The sequence below is a fragment of the Penicillium cataractarum genome (genome assembly GCF_028827025.1).
Source record: "Penicillium cataractarum strain IBT 29864 chromosome Unknown utg000009l, whole genome shotgun sequence".
Lineage (NCBI taxonomy): Eukaryota > Fungi > Ascomycota > Eurotiomycetes > Eurotiales > Aspergillaceae > Penicillium > Penicillium cataractarum.
Window position 1 is genome coordinate 1,747,275 of NW_026622745.1, and position 14,209 is coordinate 1,761,483.

General features: G+C 46.2%; 4 protein-coding genes across 4 annotated transcripts; all 4 read right to left on the reverse strand.

Moving 5' to 3' along the window:
* Window positions 1-459: 459 nt before the first annotated feature.
* N7496_011234 (uncharacterized protein) lies at window positions 460-1,989 on the reverse strand (the record flags this gene model as incomplete). Its single annotated transcript, XM_056704147.1, has 6 exons — window positions 460-607; window positions 676-1,010; window positions 1,072-1,163; window positions 1,248-1,458; window positions 1,515-1,594; window positions 1,644-1,989. 6 exons carry the CDS (start codon window positions 1,987-1,989, stop codon window positions 460-462), a joined length of 1,212 nt encoding a protein of 403 aa, XP_056550107.1.
* Window positions 1,990-3,813: 1,824 nt separating this feature from the next.
* On the reverse strand, window positions 3,814-4,961 carry N7496_011235 (uncharacterized protein; the record flags this gene model as incomplete). Its single annotated transcript, XM_056704148.1, has 2 exons — window positions 3,814-4,791; window positions 4,830-4,961. The coding sequence occupies 2 exons, from the start codon at window positions 4,959-4,961 to the stop codon at window positions 3,814-3,816; spliced, it is 1,110 nt and encodes a 369-aa protein (XP_056550108.1).
* Window positions 4,962-7,187: 2,226 nt separating this feature from the next.
* N7496_011236 (uncharacterized protein) lies at window positions 7,188-8,279 on the reverse strand (the record flags this gene model as incomplete). The annotated part of the gene is made up of 1 exon (XM_056704149.1): window positions 7,188-8,279. One exon carries the CDS (start codon window positions 8,277-8,279, stop codon window positions 7,188-7,190), a length of 1,092 nt encoding a protein of 363 aa, XP_056550109.1.
* Window positions 8,280-12,498: 4,219 nt separating this feature from the next.
* N7496_011237 (uncharacterized protein) lies at window positions 12,499-13,659 on the reverse strand (the record flags this gene model as incomplete). The annotated part of the gene is made up of 2 exons (XM_056704150.1): window positions 12,499-13,282; window positions 13,346-13,659. 2 exons carry the CDS (start codon window positions 13,657-13,659, stop codon window positions 12,499-12,501), a joined length of 1,098 nt encoding a protein of 365 aa, XP_056550110.1.
* Between the last annotated feature and the right edge of the window lie 550 nt (window positions 13,660-14,209).

Genomic DNA, 14,209 nt, shown 5'->3' on the forward strand with positions numbered 1-14,209 from the left:
ACTTTTTGGGCGGGTTGATTTTGATCATATTCGCTTTTGGGATACTTTGGACTCGTTCATACCTTTTTACTTCTGGTTTTCTTCCTTGACTTTGCTTTGGAGATTGTCTACTTCCTTTTGCTTCTGTTATTTTGGTTCAACTTTCCGTAGTTGACTTTTTATTGACCTTCTCTTTTCTCTATTTTTATGTGGCTTTTTATGGTATCTTTATTTGGGACTCCTCTTGGGACTTGCTACTGTTGCTTTGGTGTTAGTCTTTTGATCATGCTCTTTGGTCTTGGTCGGGCATTGGGCCGGGCTCAGGCTGTGTTGACATTCTGGTCTATCCTCTCGCTACGAGTTTTGATCGGTTTCTGAGCAGTACCGACCGGGAATCACGCAACACGGAACCGATGCCGAACTTTTGAATTTATTGGTGGTGACGGGGGGTAAGTTATATCCTGCCCGTCAACATATAATTCAGTATGTGTATCTGAAACCCTCCAAGCCCTCAATCACAGTCTTCCCTTCCTTCTGCTTCCTGTTTTGGACAAAGAAATACGTTGTGGTCGTGCAGACAGAGAGAAATGTCAAGCATGTAGCTGTAATACAGGGGTATAGGCCCGGCCTTCAGGCCAGTTAGCACGTAGTCTACGATCTATTTTCATTTCACCGAGTATCCGGGGTAAAGCTCACCTGTAGGTTGGCGCATCTTGGCTTCGAAAAGTCAGGGAACCAATGATACCACCGATCCCTCCAGCCCCAACGATGGTTGCTGAGCAGAAGGCGCGTCTCCACATGCCTCGGATGTTGTTGGCTTGGTAGGTCAAGCACAAGGGAATATTTGAGTTGGCTCCCGCGACAATGAGAAAAGCTCCGAAATATCTGGTACCGCTTGGTTTTGCGAACCCCAAAACAACCACCCCGATAACTTCAATGACGCAGTTAAAGAGAAGGAACGGTGTTCGAAGCATGGCCCTGTCAGATATGAGGCTTTCGACAAATCCAAGGACTGATGCAACGACATAACACTTCCATATTTAAATCAGCTGTGTTGTAATTTTGCCCATGAGACATTAGACACAATCTTACCGGAGTACTCAGACAATTAGACGCCGCCTCAGAGAACCCAAGTCCCTCACGTAAAACAATAGGTAGGAAATAGGCAACAGCGTATGTGACCACTGATGTGAGACCAAAGTTAGCAGCGAAGAACCATACCTTTCAGTCCAAGGCGTTCTTCAAATATGAGCCCAATTCAAACGGACACGTTTCAACGTCCTGCCTGTCTCTATTAATTTGATCAATGACAGTCTTGATTTCGTCTTCATCGAGGAACTTCCAGGATTTGTGCGCATCCTCCGGAAAGTCGACGATGAGGAAATAGGCTGCGAGACCGAAGGCAATGGTTATAATGCCCTCCAAAAGGAAAATCCATCGCCAGCCTGCATGACCCCCGATTCCATCCATTCTCGACAACTGTTAAAGTTTGAGCATCAAGATCCGCAGAGTAGTCTTGTATTAGGTTGACCTACACCATATGCGAGGATACCGCCGAAGCCTCCAATAAATGACCCAAGGAGATAGAAGGCAGCATTTCGCTTTGCAACCTCAGCTGATGAGAAAGTCAAAAATGGAATATTTGTTCCGTATTGCAAGATTACCGCTGATGTACCAACTGCTCAACAGGTACACGCAACCCGAGAAGAACCCTGCTTCGAAAAGCCCCAACAAACATCGCAGAGCAAGCATAGATGGCCAGTTTTGAACGAGGCCATGCCCAACAATTACCAAACCCCAGGAAATCACAATCTCACTCAGGAATCGGCGAGGACGAAGTTTCCGGGCAATTGCAGTCATTGGCGGTTGAAATAAGATGTAAAACGGGAAGAAGAGGAGGATCAAAAGGGTCTTTATGCATCTAGACTCAGTATGGTATTTCCAAACGGTACAGGGGGTGCGAAAGAGGCTAACATATGCATTTCCTTTGAGATCAAGGCCCGTATTCATGCCAGCGACATAGCTTTTCGATTATCAGATTTAGTATCTTGGGGACGAGGCCATAAAATGGACCTACGCGTTCTATTTTACTTGAGTTGATTTTTTTTAAAAAGCCTCTAGAACAGAGGAGGTACTCACAGGCAAATTGACACGGTCCACTAATGACGTGGTATACAACACCCCGAACACAAAGCAGATTCTTAAATCAATCTTTTTTTGATCCGGCGTAGTTGACTCTGGTCCGATGTATCGACCTCTCCCTCAAATTCGGAATGACTATCCTCATTCTCTGGACTTTTGGCCATATGCTTTGCTGGAGAACTCATTGTGTGTTGTGGTGATTTCTTCTCTCAGTACACTGAGTAGATAAATGGACATCGTTCTTTATATAGGAGTTATATCAATTTGCGGGGCCCCAGAATCCCATTCTCTGGGGTAATCGAATGTGGAACACGCTCCTGTCCAAAGGGCTAGGAAGTTGTTGATTGGTTTCGGCTATCTACTTGTGATTCTATGCTCCACATCAGACGAAAGATGAATCTGATATGGTAAAATAACCGTGGCTATGAAAATTAACTTTCTGGTACTTGGGGCTGTGACACTAAGTATTTGAAGTTTGGTGCATGTTTCGGCTATTTCGTTACTTCGACCTGGGCAACTCACGCAGCCTCACGCACAACTTTGTTTCAGTAGTAAATGACGCTCGCCTTGGACGACTAGTCAACATAGAGAGACCCGGGACTCTTGATAGAAGTATCAAAAAGTGCGCTGGCCGAGCCTGTGCATTGTGCAGGTCTGGCAAAGTGCGGTGCGATGTGGTCCGAAGTGGACCTCCATACCAATTGCCACTTGGATTCGCGGGAGTGCGTCGTCCATCGAAGCAGGTGCCATAAGTACGTATTGGAGACGAAAGTAAATGTTAAGAAGATCACTGTAGCTGATTTTACTGGTGAAACAGAGTGTCAAAGGCTAGCAAGTCTGCTGACCCTGCCGTCCCGTCCCTGGAAGCAAGTGGACAGCGTGTCCCAGAAATAATCCCTCAACAAGCCGGGTAGCACTGACGTGAAGATCGCAAAATCTCGTACAATGAGGTGCGGCCGTGCACTGCGAATGGCAGACATGTCAGTATAGCAGATGAAAGTCTTGCATCTTCCAATTCAACAACAAACCGTCTCCGCGACATCATTTGTCCAAGTTACAGGCATTCATCAACCCTTCTTTCCGCACGCTTGGACCAAGCTGATCTGCGATATCTCTACGAGAAAGACGCCTTCTCGCTGCCTACGGATGCATTCCGTAATGTATGTCTCGCACGCTATCTTGAGTTCACCCATCCACTGCTGCGTTTGCTAGAAAAGGCACGGGTCTTATCGATATTAGGCAAGTTAGTACTTTATAAGGCGAATTCCGATATAGGGGTCGAAAAAGAAGGTCGTATTCGTTTTAACTCCTCACTATTATATATCTTAAAGTAAGATATATAAAAAAAGTATTTAGGCCACCGTGCCTAATATTACTCTGTTATAGGTATGTAGAAATTTAAACCGGGTTATGAAGTTAATAAATTCTAGGACGTTTCCTTCGATCTCCTTCGAGCCAGCTTCGCGCAATTCAGTGCAGTTGGCTATAACTATTGAACAGGGAAACCTTCGAATGTAGGAGATTGGGGAGGAATCTGTTAATATCTTTTCCTATTAGGGCTGAGAGCTGTGGAGGTACTATCATGCATATCATACATATTCACTTTGCATCCTACAGATTTAGAGTATCTACAAATGGGACGAAAGGAATATACAGCGAAGATTTTCATTCTATCGATGTGGGATCTTTATGTTACAACGGGAATTGCCCCGCCCGAAGTGACTGTGCCGTGGCTTCAACCAGCGGGATATATCCAGACCCTTCTTTCTCAATCCAGAACATCTGATCTTCAGATCCAACAGGCGAGAATCCCTCCTTGCGGAGTCCAACCTTGACTTTCTTCATGATGGTTGATACCCGCTCGGTTTCACCCCCATGGCTGGGGCCTTGGGCAGGCGCTACGTTGGCACTGTCCCTAACAACGCGTAGAAACCGTGGGATGGCATAAGCTGGCAATCCGTGCTCAGAGCTTGCAAACCACTGCTCTAACTCACCGATAATCTTGTCCATTTGGTCCCGTGATTCTGCATGAAACTCAATGGCTGCACAGCCCAATTGCCCTTCATAGCCGTATTGGTTCATAGGAATGGCGTAGACATTGACAGATGCTACATCAGGATGGCGGCTGAGGCAGTTCTCAACCTCCGTCGTGGATATATTGTGACCCTTGACCCGGTAGGTGTCCCCGAGCCGATCGGAGAACGAGATATACCCGTCAGAATCCACAAAGAGTGCATCGCCGAGCCTGAAAAATTCGTCCCCCTTACTGAACACATCACGCAGCGTCTTCTTTTCTGTAGCCTCAGCCCCCATATCCCCGATATAGTCGTGCTTCCGCTGAATAGGAGGCTTGATACGGCAGATCGCTTCCCCCGGTTCGTCCGTCTTGGCTGGAATACAGAACCCTGTCTTCGGGTCTCGAATAATTTCCCCGGATACAATATCCACCTTGACTATATAGAACGAGTCTTGCCCAAATAGCCTCATCAGAGGACCCCAATGGGCTACCTTGCCATTTCCTGCATTATTCCAGGTCGAGTTGAGCAGTGATGTCGTCGCCTCCGTCGCACTGTAATATTCCACAATCCAGTCCACGCCGAACCGCTCGCGGAACGCCTTCCAGACAGTCGGTGCGAGCCCTAGCCCATACGCTAACGTGACGTGATGGTCCTTTTCATCCGGGAAGCGGGGATCCGGGGGGAGTGGACAAGATATCGAAGCATTTCCCCAATGTATAGGATAGCATTCGCATTGGATTTCCGAATGTCAGACCAGAACTCGCGGCGAGAGAACCGGCGAGCGAGAACGACGGTACCAAATGTCATCAACACTGCGGGCATTGCTGCTACCCTGTACACAGTTACTAAGATAAGCAAGTGCTGAATGCAATGTGAGAGTGCGTATTCTTACTGTGCAGTACCGTGGAACATAGGCAGACAAATATAAAACCTTCGACGGATATCAAACATGCCAGGCCATCTGCTATGGTTGGAGAGCATCAGGCAAAAGCCAGCGGGATAGCATACAGCTTTGGGTAGGCCAGTTGTTCCGGAAGTAAACAGATATTGCACCGGCATCGTGGGTCCAATCTTCGGTCTCTGGGACTTTGGGTAGTCATCTGTTCCAGGCTTGGTCGGAGGGAGGTTTTCGTGGTCCCAGTACACAACCCCGTCTGGTGGGCTTTCTGACAGAGAGGCGTACGTGCCTGCATCGTAGATGATGGTTGTCGGGCGATGGCCGGGAACACTATCATGAGATTTATAATAAGTCTCTCGAATCGTGCCCCAAAGCTCCGTGGTACAGATAAGGAATGAGGCTCCGCAAAGTTTGGCACAGTGTCTGATATGTGCTGCTTTAAACCTGGTGTTGATTGGGGCGGGGATGGCCCCAAGCTTGAACAATGCCCACCAGGAGAAGATGAATTCGGGCGAATTGTCCACATACAGACACACCACCGTTCGATTGGTGACACCAGCGTGAGCCAATGCTTCAGCCACGCGGCCGATCTCGCGTCTAAACTCGTTGTATGACCAGCTTCGCCCTTCGAATTGGAGCGCTTCATCCGACCCAATTCTATCTCGTACTGCATGAGAGGCATGTACGATATGGTAGAATGACCAGTCGTCTTCTCCATGCTTCTCAAATAGGCTATGGGAAAACTTTTCGCTTTTCCGTCCGCTTCGAATCTGGGCCAGGTCGCTGCTCACGGAGAATTTCGCATCCATGTACATAGTCAGCGCCGTTAAGGCGGCGCCTCCCAGTATCGCATTAGGTAATACGTCCATCTTCCATATGTGACTATAGCTTTGTAGAAAGGCTATAACTACGAGGGATTTATAGAGGGCTTCTTACCTAGCGAACTTCTACTTGTCTTCTCTAAGCGGGGGCGAAGCGGGGTGAAGCGGGGCTAAGGGCCCAGTGTATTGCCGCGGTTATACACGCGCTCGCCCCGAGGCTGTTTGGATATAGCACTTGGGCCAAATGACAGAAGTATTGGATAAGCGGACATATCAACCACAGAAAATCTGTCATGGACATACCAATACAAATATTATGGTAGAAAATGTTGTTGCCGCAAGCCCACTTCGGGCCACTTTACCTTGGAGACGCCCGCCAAATTAATTACGGAGTTGTAGCAGGAGCGCCTAAACCTTGATGGTAACCGTATCGATAGTCTATGCTGATAATAGAATTGAAGGAAATCAATTGAATTACCAGCTAATTGGAAAATGAGGTACTGAATACAATTGACGTCAGTCGATGCTAGACTGCTGAATATTGAGTTCAAGTTTTGGGAATTGTGGGGAAAGTGTCCAACACCTTGAATTATATCGCTAATAAGTCTATCCTTCTACTATCCTATTATTAATAGGACGTAGTTAGTATTAGGATAGCCGTTTCCTATATCGTACTAACCGTCCCGTCGAGTAAGTGAGTATTAGTTATAACAGTTAGTCGTAGGCCGTTTCTAGCTCCCGCCCTAAGCGTCCGCCTTGGGGTCCTTCGGGGTATACCTAAGTATACCGAAATGTACGTGATAACGCTAATCCCTAGCGTCCGTAGAATGATTAGTCTATGATTATCCCTTAAATAGCTATGGCCCCCCGCGCCTCTTTAAGGTCCGTGATAACTAGATCCTATTAAGTATCTTATAGAATGTGCTAGAAGTACGTGCTAAGTAAGTTAATTACTAAGTACTACTACTAACTAAGTAAATCCCCTACTTATAGGTTAGGTTATCTTAAAGTAAACCGTAATAAAGTAGAGTCCTTAAAGGTAGTAACTAAGTAATAATATATAATTAATCGCGAAGAACTAAATATATAATACTAAATAAGCATCCTTATATATCATCTGTACGGTTCATTTCCTGAGTCTTTATGCTCTGTCGGAATTGGATCTCCTTGACCTTATAATAAACCGGGCTGTACTAAAGGTATATTTAAAGGCTTTCCGGTAAAAGAATCAATCGATCCTAACCAGAATGGATACAAGATAGTCCATTAGTGGAGGTCCGATAAAGACTACATGGAAATCTCGAGTCCCAAACACACTAGTGCCGAGAACTAGATAAATATCATTTCGATGGCTATAACTAATGACAATATGAGCAGCCGTTGCGGAGGTGCCCAGGCTATAGCACCCCCAGTTGCCTTCTCAAAGCTCACTAGAGACTGATTGCTCACTCCGACTTGGAGAACCTGCGACGAGTTGGCCGAGTCGTAAGTGCCTGTAAATACAATGCTGAAAGTTACGTTCACTTGCTCGTCACGAGACCCGTATAGGTCGCCGAAACCGGCGATTGTCGTCCCCAAGATAGATAGTGTGAGCGTGTTGTTGGTCATTGTTCCGTTGATTTTAGTCCCCGATGGCCATCCGATCAATATATCCCCCATCATACTGCACGTTTCCGCAGGAATATGGATCTGGTCGTTATGTGTGCCGTCACTCGCGAAGACTGTCTGGGTCGACCTCAGACTAGATATATCGTATAGCCCTTCAAATTGGACCTCATGGTCATTATTACCGGCCTGAGTGACATTAAGAACCACGGCATCTATAGCTCCTTCAACATCCTTATTCGTCTCGTGGACGTACTCCCTCCAGTCGACAGTTGTCTTTAGCTGCACGAGATTCACATCCGTATCGCAAGAGCTGTAGGAATAGGTAATGTTGGCGATAGTATTATCGGATTGCCAGGCCTGGAAGCCCAATGTAAAGGGATTGTGAAGGTTTGATGGAGTAGGCGTTCTTGGCCCGACCCATGCAATGCCCAACATGCGAATTGTGCGATGGTCCTTAGGACAATTTGTTCCAAGGTAGGTGTTGTTGGTCGGTAGATCGCGAATCACGTAGTCAAATGAAGCTTCTCCTTGGAAGTAAAGTCCGTTCCATTCTGTGTACGCTCCAGGGTTGCCAGCAACAAGTGTGTAATTGCTATAATAAAACGGCTGGAGGCCGGTGGTTGTAAGTTTGTGGTCATCAGAGCAGACATATGTGCCGCCGCTGGATGAGGAGTCGTCACTGCTGGTCCCGCTGTCGCTTCCAGAGTCGCTTCCAGAGTCGCTGCTAGAGTCGCTGCTGCCTTTGCGGGATAGAACGCTTGCAGGAATCGACAAAATTGCAAACAGTAGGACTATAGGCTGGCGGAGCAGCATAGTGTCCGGTTTTCTATGGGCTTTACTGCATGAAATCAATGTCGTTGTGGACAGGTCGAAATACAGTCATTCTCGCTCAATATTGAAAACAAAGGAACACTCGGGGGTCATTGTGATTTAAAGCACAGGCACTACTTGATCCTTAGCCTAGTTATCTGTTCCTCGGCACATAGAGCCTTTTTGGGGGTAAAGAGCCCCTCAAGGGGGAAGGCGCCAAGGAACTAGACAGGATGGACCTCGTATTCGTTGCTATCGCCAGTCGCGACAAAGGGGAGCCACATTCTATCCTATTTCTGAATTATCCGTCAGGCACCGCGATTTTCCACTTGTTTCTATTAACTCGCTTCCTCACCTGCCAAGATAACCAAAGCATCAACCTATTCCCGAATATCACCCAGTGACCTATGCTTATGTCCTTAGCGCATGCACGCCGCGATCTTTCCCTTCAACGTAAGAACCTTTCCTCCCTCCCGCTAAATCTGTACTGACGATGGTAAGTGATGGTAAGACAGTTTTCAAAATTAGTTCCGACTCGAAGATAGGCCAAGGCAACATGCAAGTAATCGAATCCGAAACGAACCACATCTACAAAACAATCGCTGTACAAATCCTTGAACAGAATATTTCGAAAACTGTTTACCCCTCAGACACACGCTTTCTTTCTTAGGGCCCTACTAAGGTTACGCTAAGCTAATTATGGCTAAATGATGCCCCTTCCCCGAGGTATGACGCCGTAACGTGGTCGGTAAGCGAGTGAGCCATGTAAGCGAGTGAGCCACCCAACCAGAATTTCTACATATTTATCGATATATATCAACCACAACGCCTTTATATTTATTATTCTCTATTTGGACAAGCATTCTTCTTATGCCCTATTTCACTACAATTGCCGCATTTAGGTAAGGCCCTCGGCTTCGGTGCCGGTGTACCCTGCGCTGGTGGCACTCGTGGACCTAGTATAGCCTGAAAGAAGGCGTTATGAGATTCCTCGAGCTCTATTACTTCTCGTATAGATAGACCGTTATCGTGAGCTATCCACCTAGTCGTACGAGCACGCTTTTTCTTCTGTATAGTATTTTCCTCGCGTAGCTACTTATTTTCTTGCTCGAGAAAGATACCGTTTTGTATTGCGATTTGATAGCCTTTAATAAGCTAGTTTAGCGCGGCCTACGACGGCGATACCCCGAAGCGTTAATTAACTCGATCGCGGTTACCTACTCGCGGTTCCCTAGCTATAAAACCGATCTCCGACCGTAGTATTCCGCTCGAGTAATCACTTTTTAATGCGTATAAAGGCCTATCGCGAACCTAGTCTCGTCAAAGTTATAAATATCGTCCGCGAGGATACCGTATTACTAAATCGTGGTTTGTACGAGGTTAAACCACTCTTGAATGATCTTTGGATCCTCTTGTAATGCCTGCTAGTAGTTGTATCGTCGTGAAAAGCGAGATTTAAGCTCCGGATGGCTTTAGATAAAGTTATATGCCCATTTTTCGCCGACGGTTTAGATAGAGATAGAACCACGCTTCGCGAGTAGTAAATTAGCTATTTCTTGTACGTGAGCTTGTGTAGGGGCTACTCTACGTTGATCTAGTGATAGTATCCGCTGCTGAAGTAGTTCCTCTTCGATCTCAGTTAATTTATGAGAATTTGCGCGAGATTCAGCGCGGTTTGTAGTACCGCGTAGGCGACGCGCGAGCGTAGAACGGTTAACGTGGAATTAATCCGTAGCCCGTCGTATAGAGCTTATTTCTTTGCTTTTAATAGCCTGTATTGCAAGCAGAAGGCGACCTTCTTGCTGGATCGAATCCTGGTGTATTCCGACCTGGTTTGGAGGCATGGTGTTGGATAGAGATAGATGGACGCGGTAGGACGCGGAAAAGTGGTTGGGTGGCTCACTCGCTTACATGGCTCACTCGCTTACCGACCACATTATCATTGGCTGCAGGAGGATCTAGAATCCGGGCGATCCGGACTAGGCGTCAAAATGGGTCTCTGGGAGAGTAGATGCGTGTGTTCAAGGGGGAAACTGTTTTCGAAATCTTCTGTATTTAGCTTTGCCTGCATTTTTTTGGGCTATTACAAAATATAAGATCGGACTTTTGCAGTCTGTCTCATTCGTAACTTCAATGAGCGCGCCATAAGGTCTTAATCCGATCAGAATGATGAAAGATGCATGATCCATAACAAGTACAGATTTTGGCTGCGGCCACCTCCCATAGTGGTGCAGAAGCTGCTTGATAAACGATTCGAAAGTTGGGCGTGGTCGGGGGTGATTTTGGATATGTTTTTTTTGGACATGTACATAGCCAGGACATGGTTATGCAGTTTGGTACTTTCATGCGTATTACCATACAGCTCTGGAACGAATTCTTAAAAACGGAATTAACCGTATGAGGTTTAGTGTATTAGGTGATTAGGGTATGAAAGAGCATCTCTCTGTTTCCAGATAGGGAAGGCAATAACGGGCGGCACTGTATCTTTTGGGTGATACTTTATGATCGAATTTAGTTCTTGAAATTTATTGTACTAGTGGCTAATAGCTTCGGACACCTAATTTACTTAATTCCAGGCAGTGCTAGTATATAGTCTAAATAGAAAGATGAGTACGCCTAAGGCCTATATCTTAGGGATACCAATTCTCTGGCCAACTATTAGAGTCGCGATTTAGTTCGTTCACCCGATAGCATTCAGGGAGAAAATCGTTTCACCGTGCTTTCCTAGAAAATTAATTCATCCTAATAGTGTATATATTTATATATTATATATTATATACCTATAGTAAGCGAACCTATCCTAAATAAGGATCCAGAATCTCGGAATCGTCAAAGTTAATTCACTATAAATACGTACTATTTTGTGAACCCCCTTATAGTTTACCTAATAAAAAGCCTATGTACAGTGGCGTCTCATTAGTTAACTAAATAGTATTTGCAACCCCAACATTCGCTCCTAGCCGCTCTTTCTATAGTTCGTGCTAGTGCGCGCTGTGTGCGACGCGCAGTAATATGAAGATGATCAATATTACCATCTTTTTCAGCAGCCCCATCGCGTTGAGGGGGGTTTTCCATATGAAAAATGGTAAGGTATTTACTAGGTGGTTTTGTATGGGAATGTATATATCACAGCTAATCTTTTCAGTTGGTTAGTGGAAACCGTCGCTCAATGGCCCCTAGAGGCTACATAGTGTTTCACATATTGTGATCAGAGTGAGCTCAACTTACCAATAATCTCGAGAATAGCTCCACTAACCGTCTCCTTGGTTGTCTATTGTCTCTTTTCTTCTTCGACTGGTGTCTTTTGTTCATGCAATGATGGGGTTTGGAGTGTGATTTATTGGAAAACGAAATGGTTGTAGATGGATAAAATTAAAATAAGGTTGTGGTCTGTGCTCAAGCCTAAGTGTTCCCCCATGTTGGACAGGACATTGGACTTTATGGTAAAAGTCGATTATTTTAGGATTGAGAGACTGGGTTTTAATTCTAATGTAGCATCTAGTTGGGCTTTATGGTTATTTTTGTTTTGACTTTGCTGGCTTAGTGACGATGGCCTGTCAAGCGTGATGATTTATGTGCATGAATTTTTCCAGAAATTAACAAATGCTTATCAAACAATGGAGAACTCACTAGTAGACTTGTAGCAGTTCAAAATAAGGCCAAGTTAAACTAGTCATGCATTTATTTCCAGACAGTGTAATTTCCGAGACAGGTTTAGCCCGAGAATGGTTAATGCCTCGCGGAAAACACTCATGTAGATGTGTCGACCGTTGATTTCTTCGCACTTGGCTACAAGCCAGCAAGAGTGGAACTTCTGGCAACGTCTAAGAAGCCGGGCTTTTTATTTGCTACGAGGTCGACGATTTGCCTACACCAAGGTTATTACTCTGTGACTCGATGACTAAACGAGTCAATTCTAGATTCCTGCCATTTGACTGTGTGGTAACCCTCTTTAGCTCTTAGGTGAAGTTCATAGACCTCTGTATTTTTTCGCCATGTGTGATACGCCCTCTTCCAACAGAAATGACACCGATGAGGAGAACTCATCGACAGAAAGACCAAAGATCAGGTTGTATTAGAATCAAACATTAAACAATTGATAATCTTGGCATCCGTAAGAAAGCCACATTCGTATACCCGGCTGGCCAACACAGACAAAGCACCAGACTCGGTCTAAATACACAAACATCGTTCAAAGATGTCTCCCGTATCAACAACACCCCTAAGTCATCATAGCATTCCACACATCAGCAGCTTCCTGGCCAGAAAATTTAGCCGCTGCATCCTCCGCCTCATAACACAAGTCAATAGTCGCCTGAGGCGCATTACACGGGCTACGCAGACGATTGCAAATCAGATCATCCACGCTGTCAATAGACGGCGAGGAACCGAATGGGAAATCAGCCTGGTTGCGGGTGGTATAGGAATAGTCTTTACGACCGTCGAGACCGTACTCGTACAGGATATACGGATCCGAGCAAGTGCCGTAGTCGATGGTGTTGCCGCCGCCTCCGCCGGTGTTTGAGCAGTCGTCGGAGGTTACTGTTTTTGTGACCTCTAGTGTGTCTGTTTGGGTGATTGTCTCTGTCGAGGTTACCACTTGCATGTTTGTGATTGTGGTGGTGTCGATTGAGGTTGATGTTTCTGTGATAGTCTCGGTTTCGGTAGAGCCAGGTTCAGTGACGGTTTCGCCTCCTGTAGTTACAGTTGAGGTCACCGTGGGACCAGCTGTTGTGATAACTTCGGTCGTGGTTGGGCCATCGACTGTAACGGTGGTGATGTCCGAGGTTGTGGCAGTGCAGTCCGTGATACTCGAGATCAAGGTATCCGTCACCGTCACTGTATCTGGACTCAGACCATTGTCCACAGTGACTGTTGCTGTACAGGAGCTGATTGTGTCCGTGACAGTGCTGGCTGCGGTGGTGATAGTCTCTGTGATAGTGGCTGTGCCACTGCCATTATCATCAATGGTAATCGTAACTGTCGTTGTAGGGCTAACGGTCGTGCTATACATGCGTTTATTAGTCAAGATTCAATCGAAGTACATGACACAAAAATGAAGACCCTACCAATCGCTCACGGTCACAGTGGGAAGATAACCTCCATCACCTCCATCGCCGCCGCCACCATGTCCTCCACTCCCTCCGTGTCCATCACCGCAATGGTCATCAGGTCCGTCCCCATCACTCTGCTGAGGAGTATGCGTAAACTCATAGGCCAGGCCATAGTCGTAGTCATGGTCTTCAGGGAGGTTGCCAATATTTCCAACGCCATTGCTTCCTTCAGACCACCCAGGAATCCCTCCAGCAGCTGGACGGGCAATGACAGGAAGAGCCTGCATCAAAAGGGCCGAAAGGGCCAAGATCTCAGCGCGATGAGGCATGGTAACCGGACGATATCAGTTAAATACAACCAACTTTAACCTGGATAGAGAGAGAAAATGCTTCAATCCCATGCGGAAATAATCAAGACTAAATACTTTACCTCTCCTTCTTGTCATTGTCAATCTAGCAATTCTCATACTACCCATCCCAGTAGATACTTCCCCTTTAGCACATAAAATAACAAAAGAGCTCGATGGTATGCTCGGAGTTCGGCCCATTGCTTCAAGAATGATAGCCGATCCACAAGGCCGCCATGAGGGGGCAAGCCGAGGGTCAGACTACATAGATCAACGGCAGGATGCTTTCTACACGCATGACTCGCTGGGTTGAGGCTCCTGCCAAGCTTTAGCCTTGAACGCCAAGTGGAATGCTTGTTGAATCGTGATGGCTTGGGTGTTGAAAGGGTGATCGATATTTAACCCCTTGATGTCCGATCGGCTGGGTGGGGGTGATCTACTTCTTTCACCAATGCCTTGCTTAATTAGGGAACCCCTCGCTTCCTTCGGTATGTCAATGCTGGAAACAATGTCAATCTACTTGACATTGTTC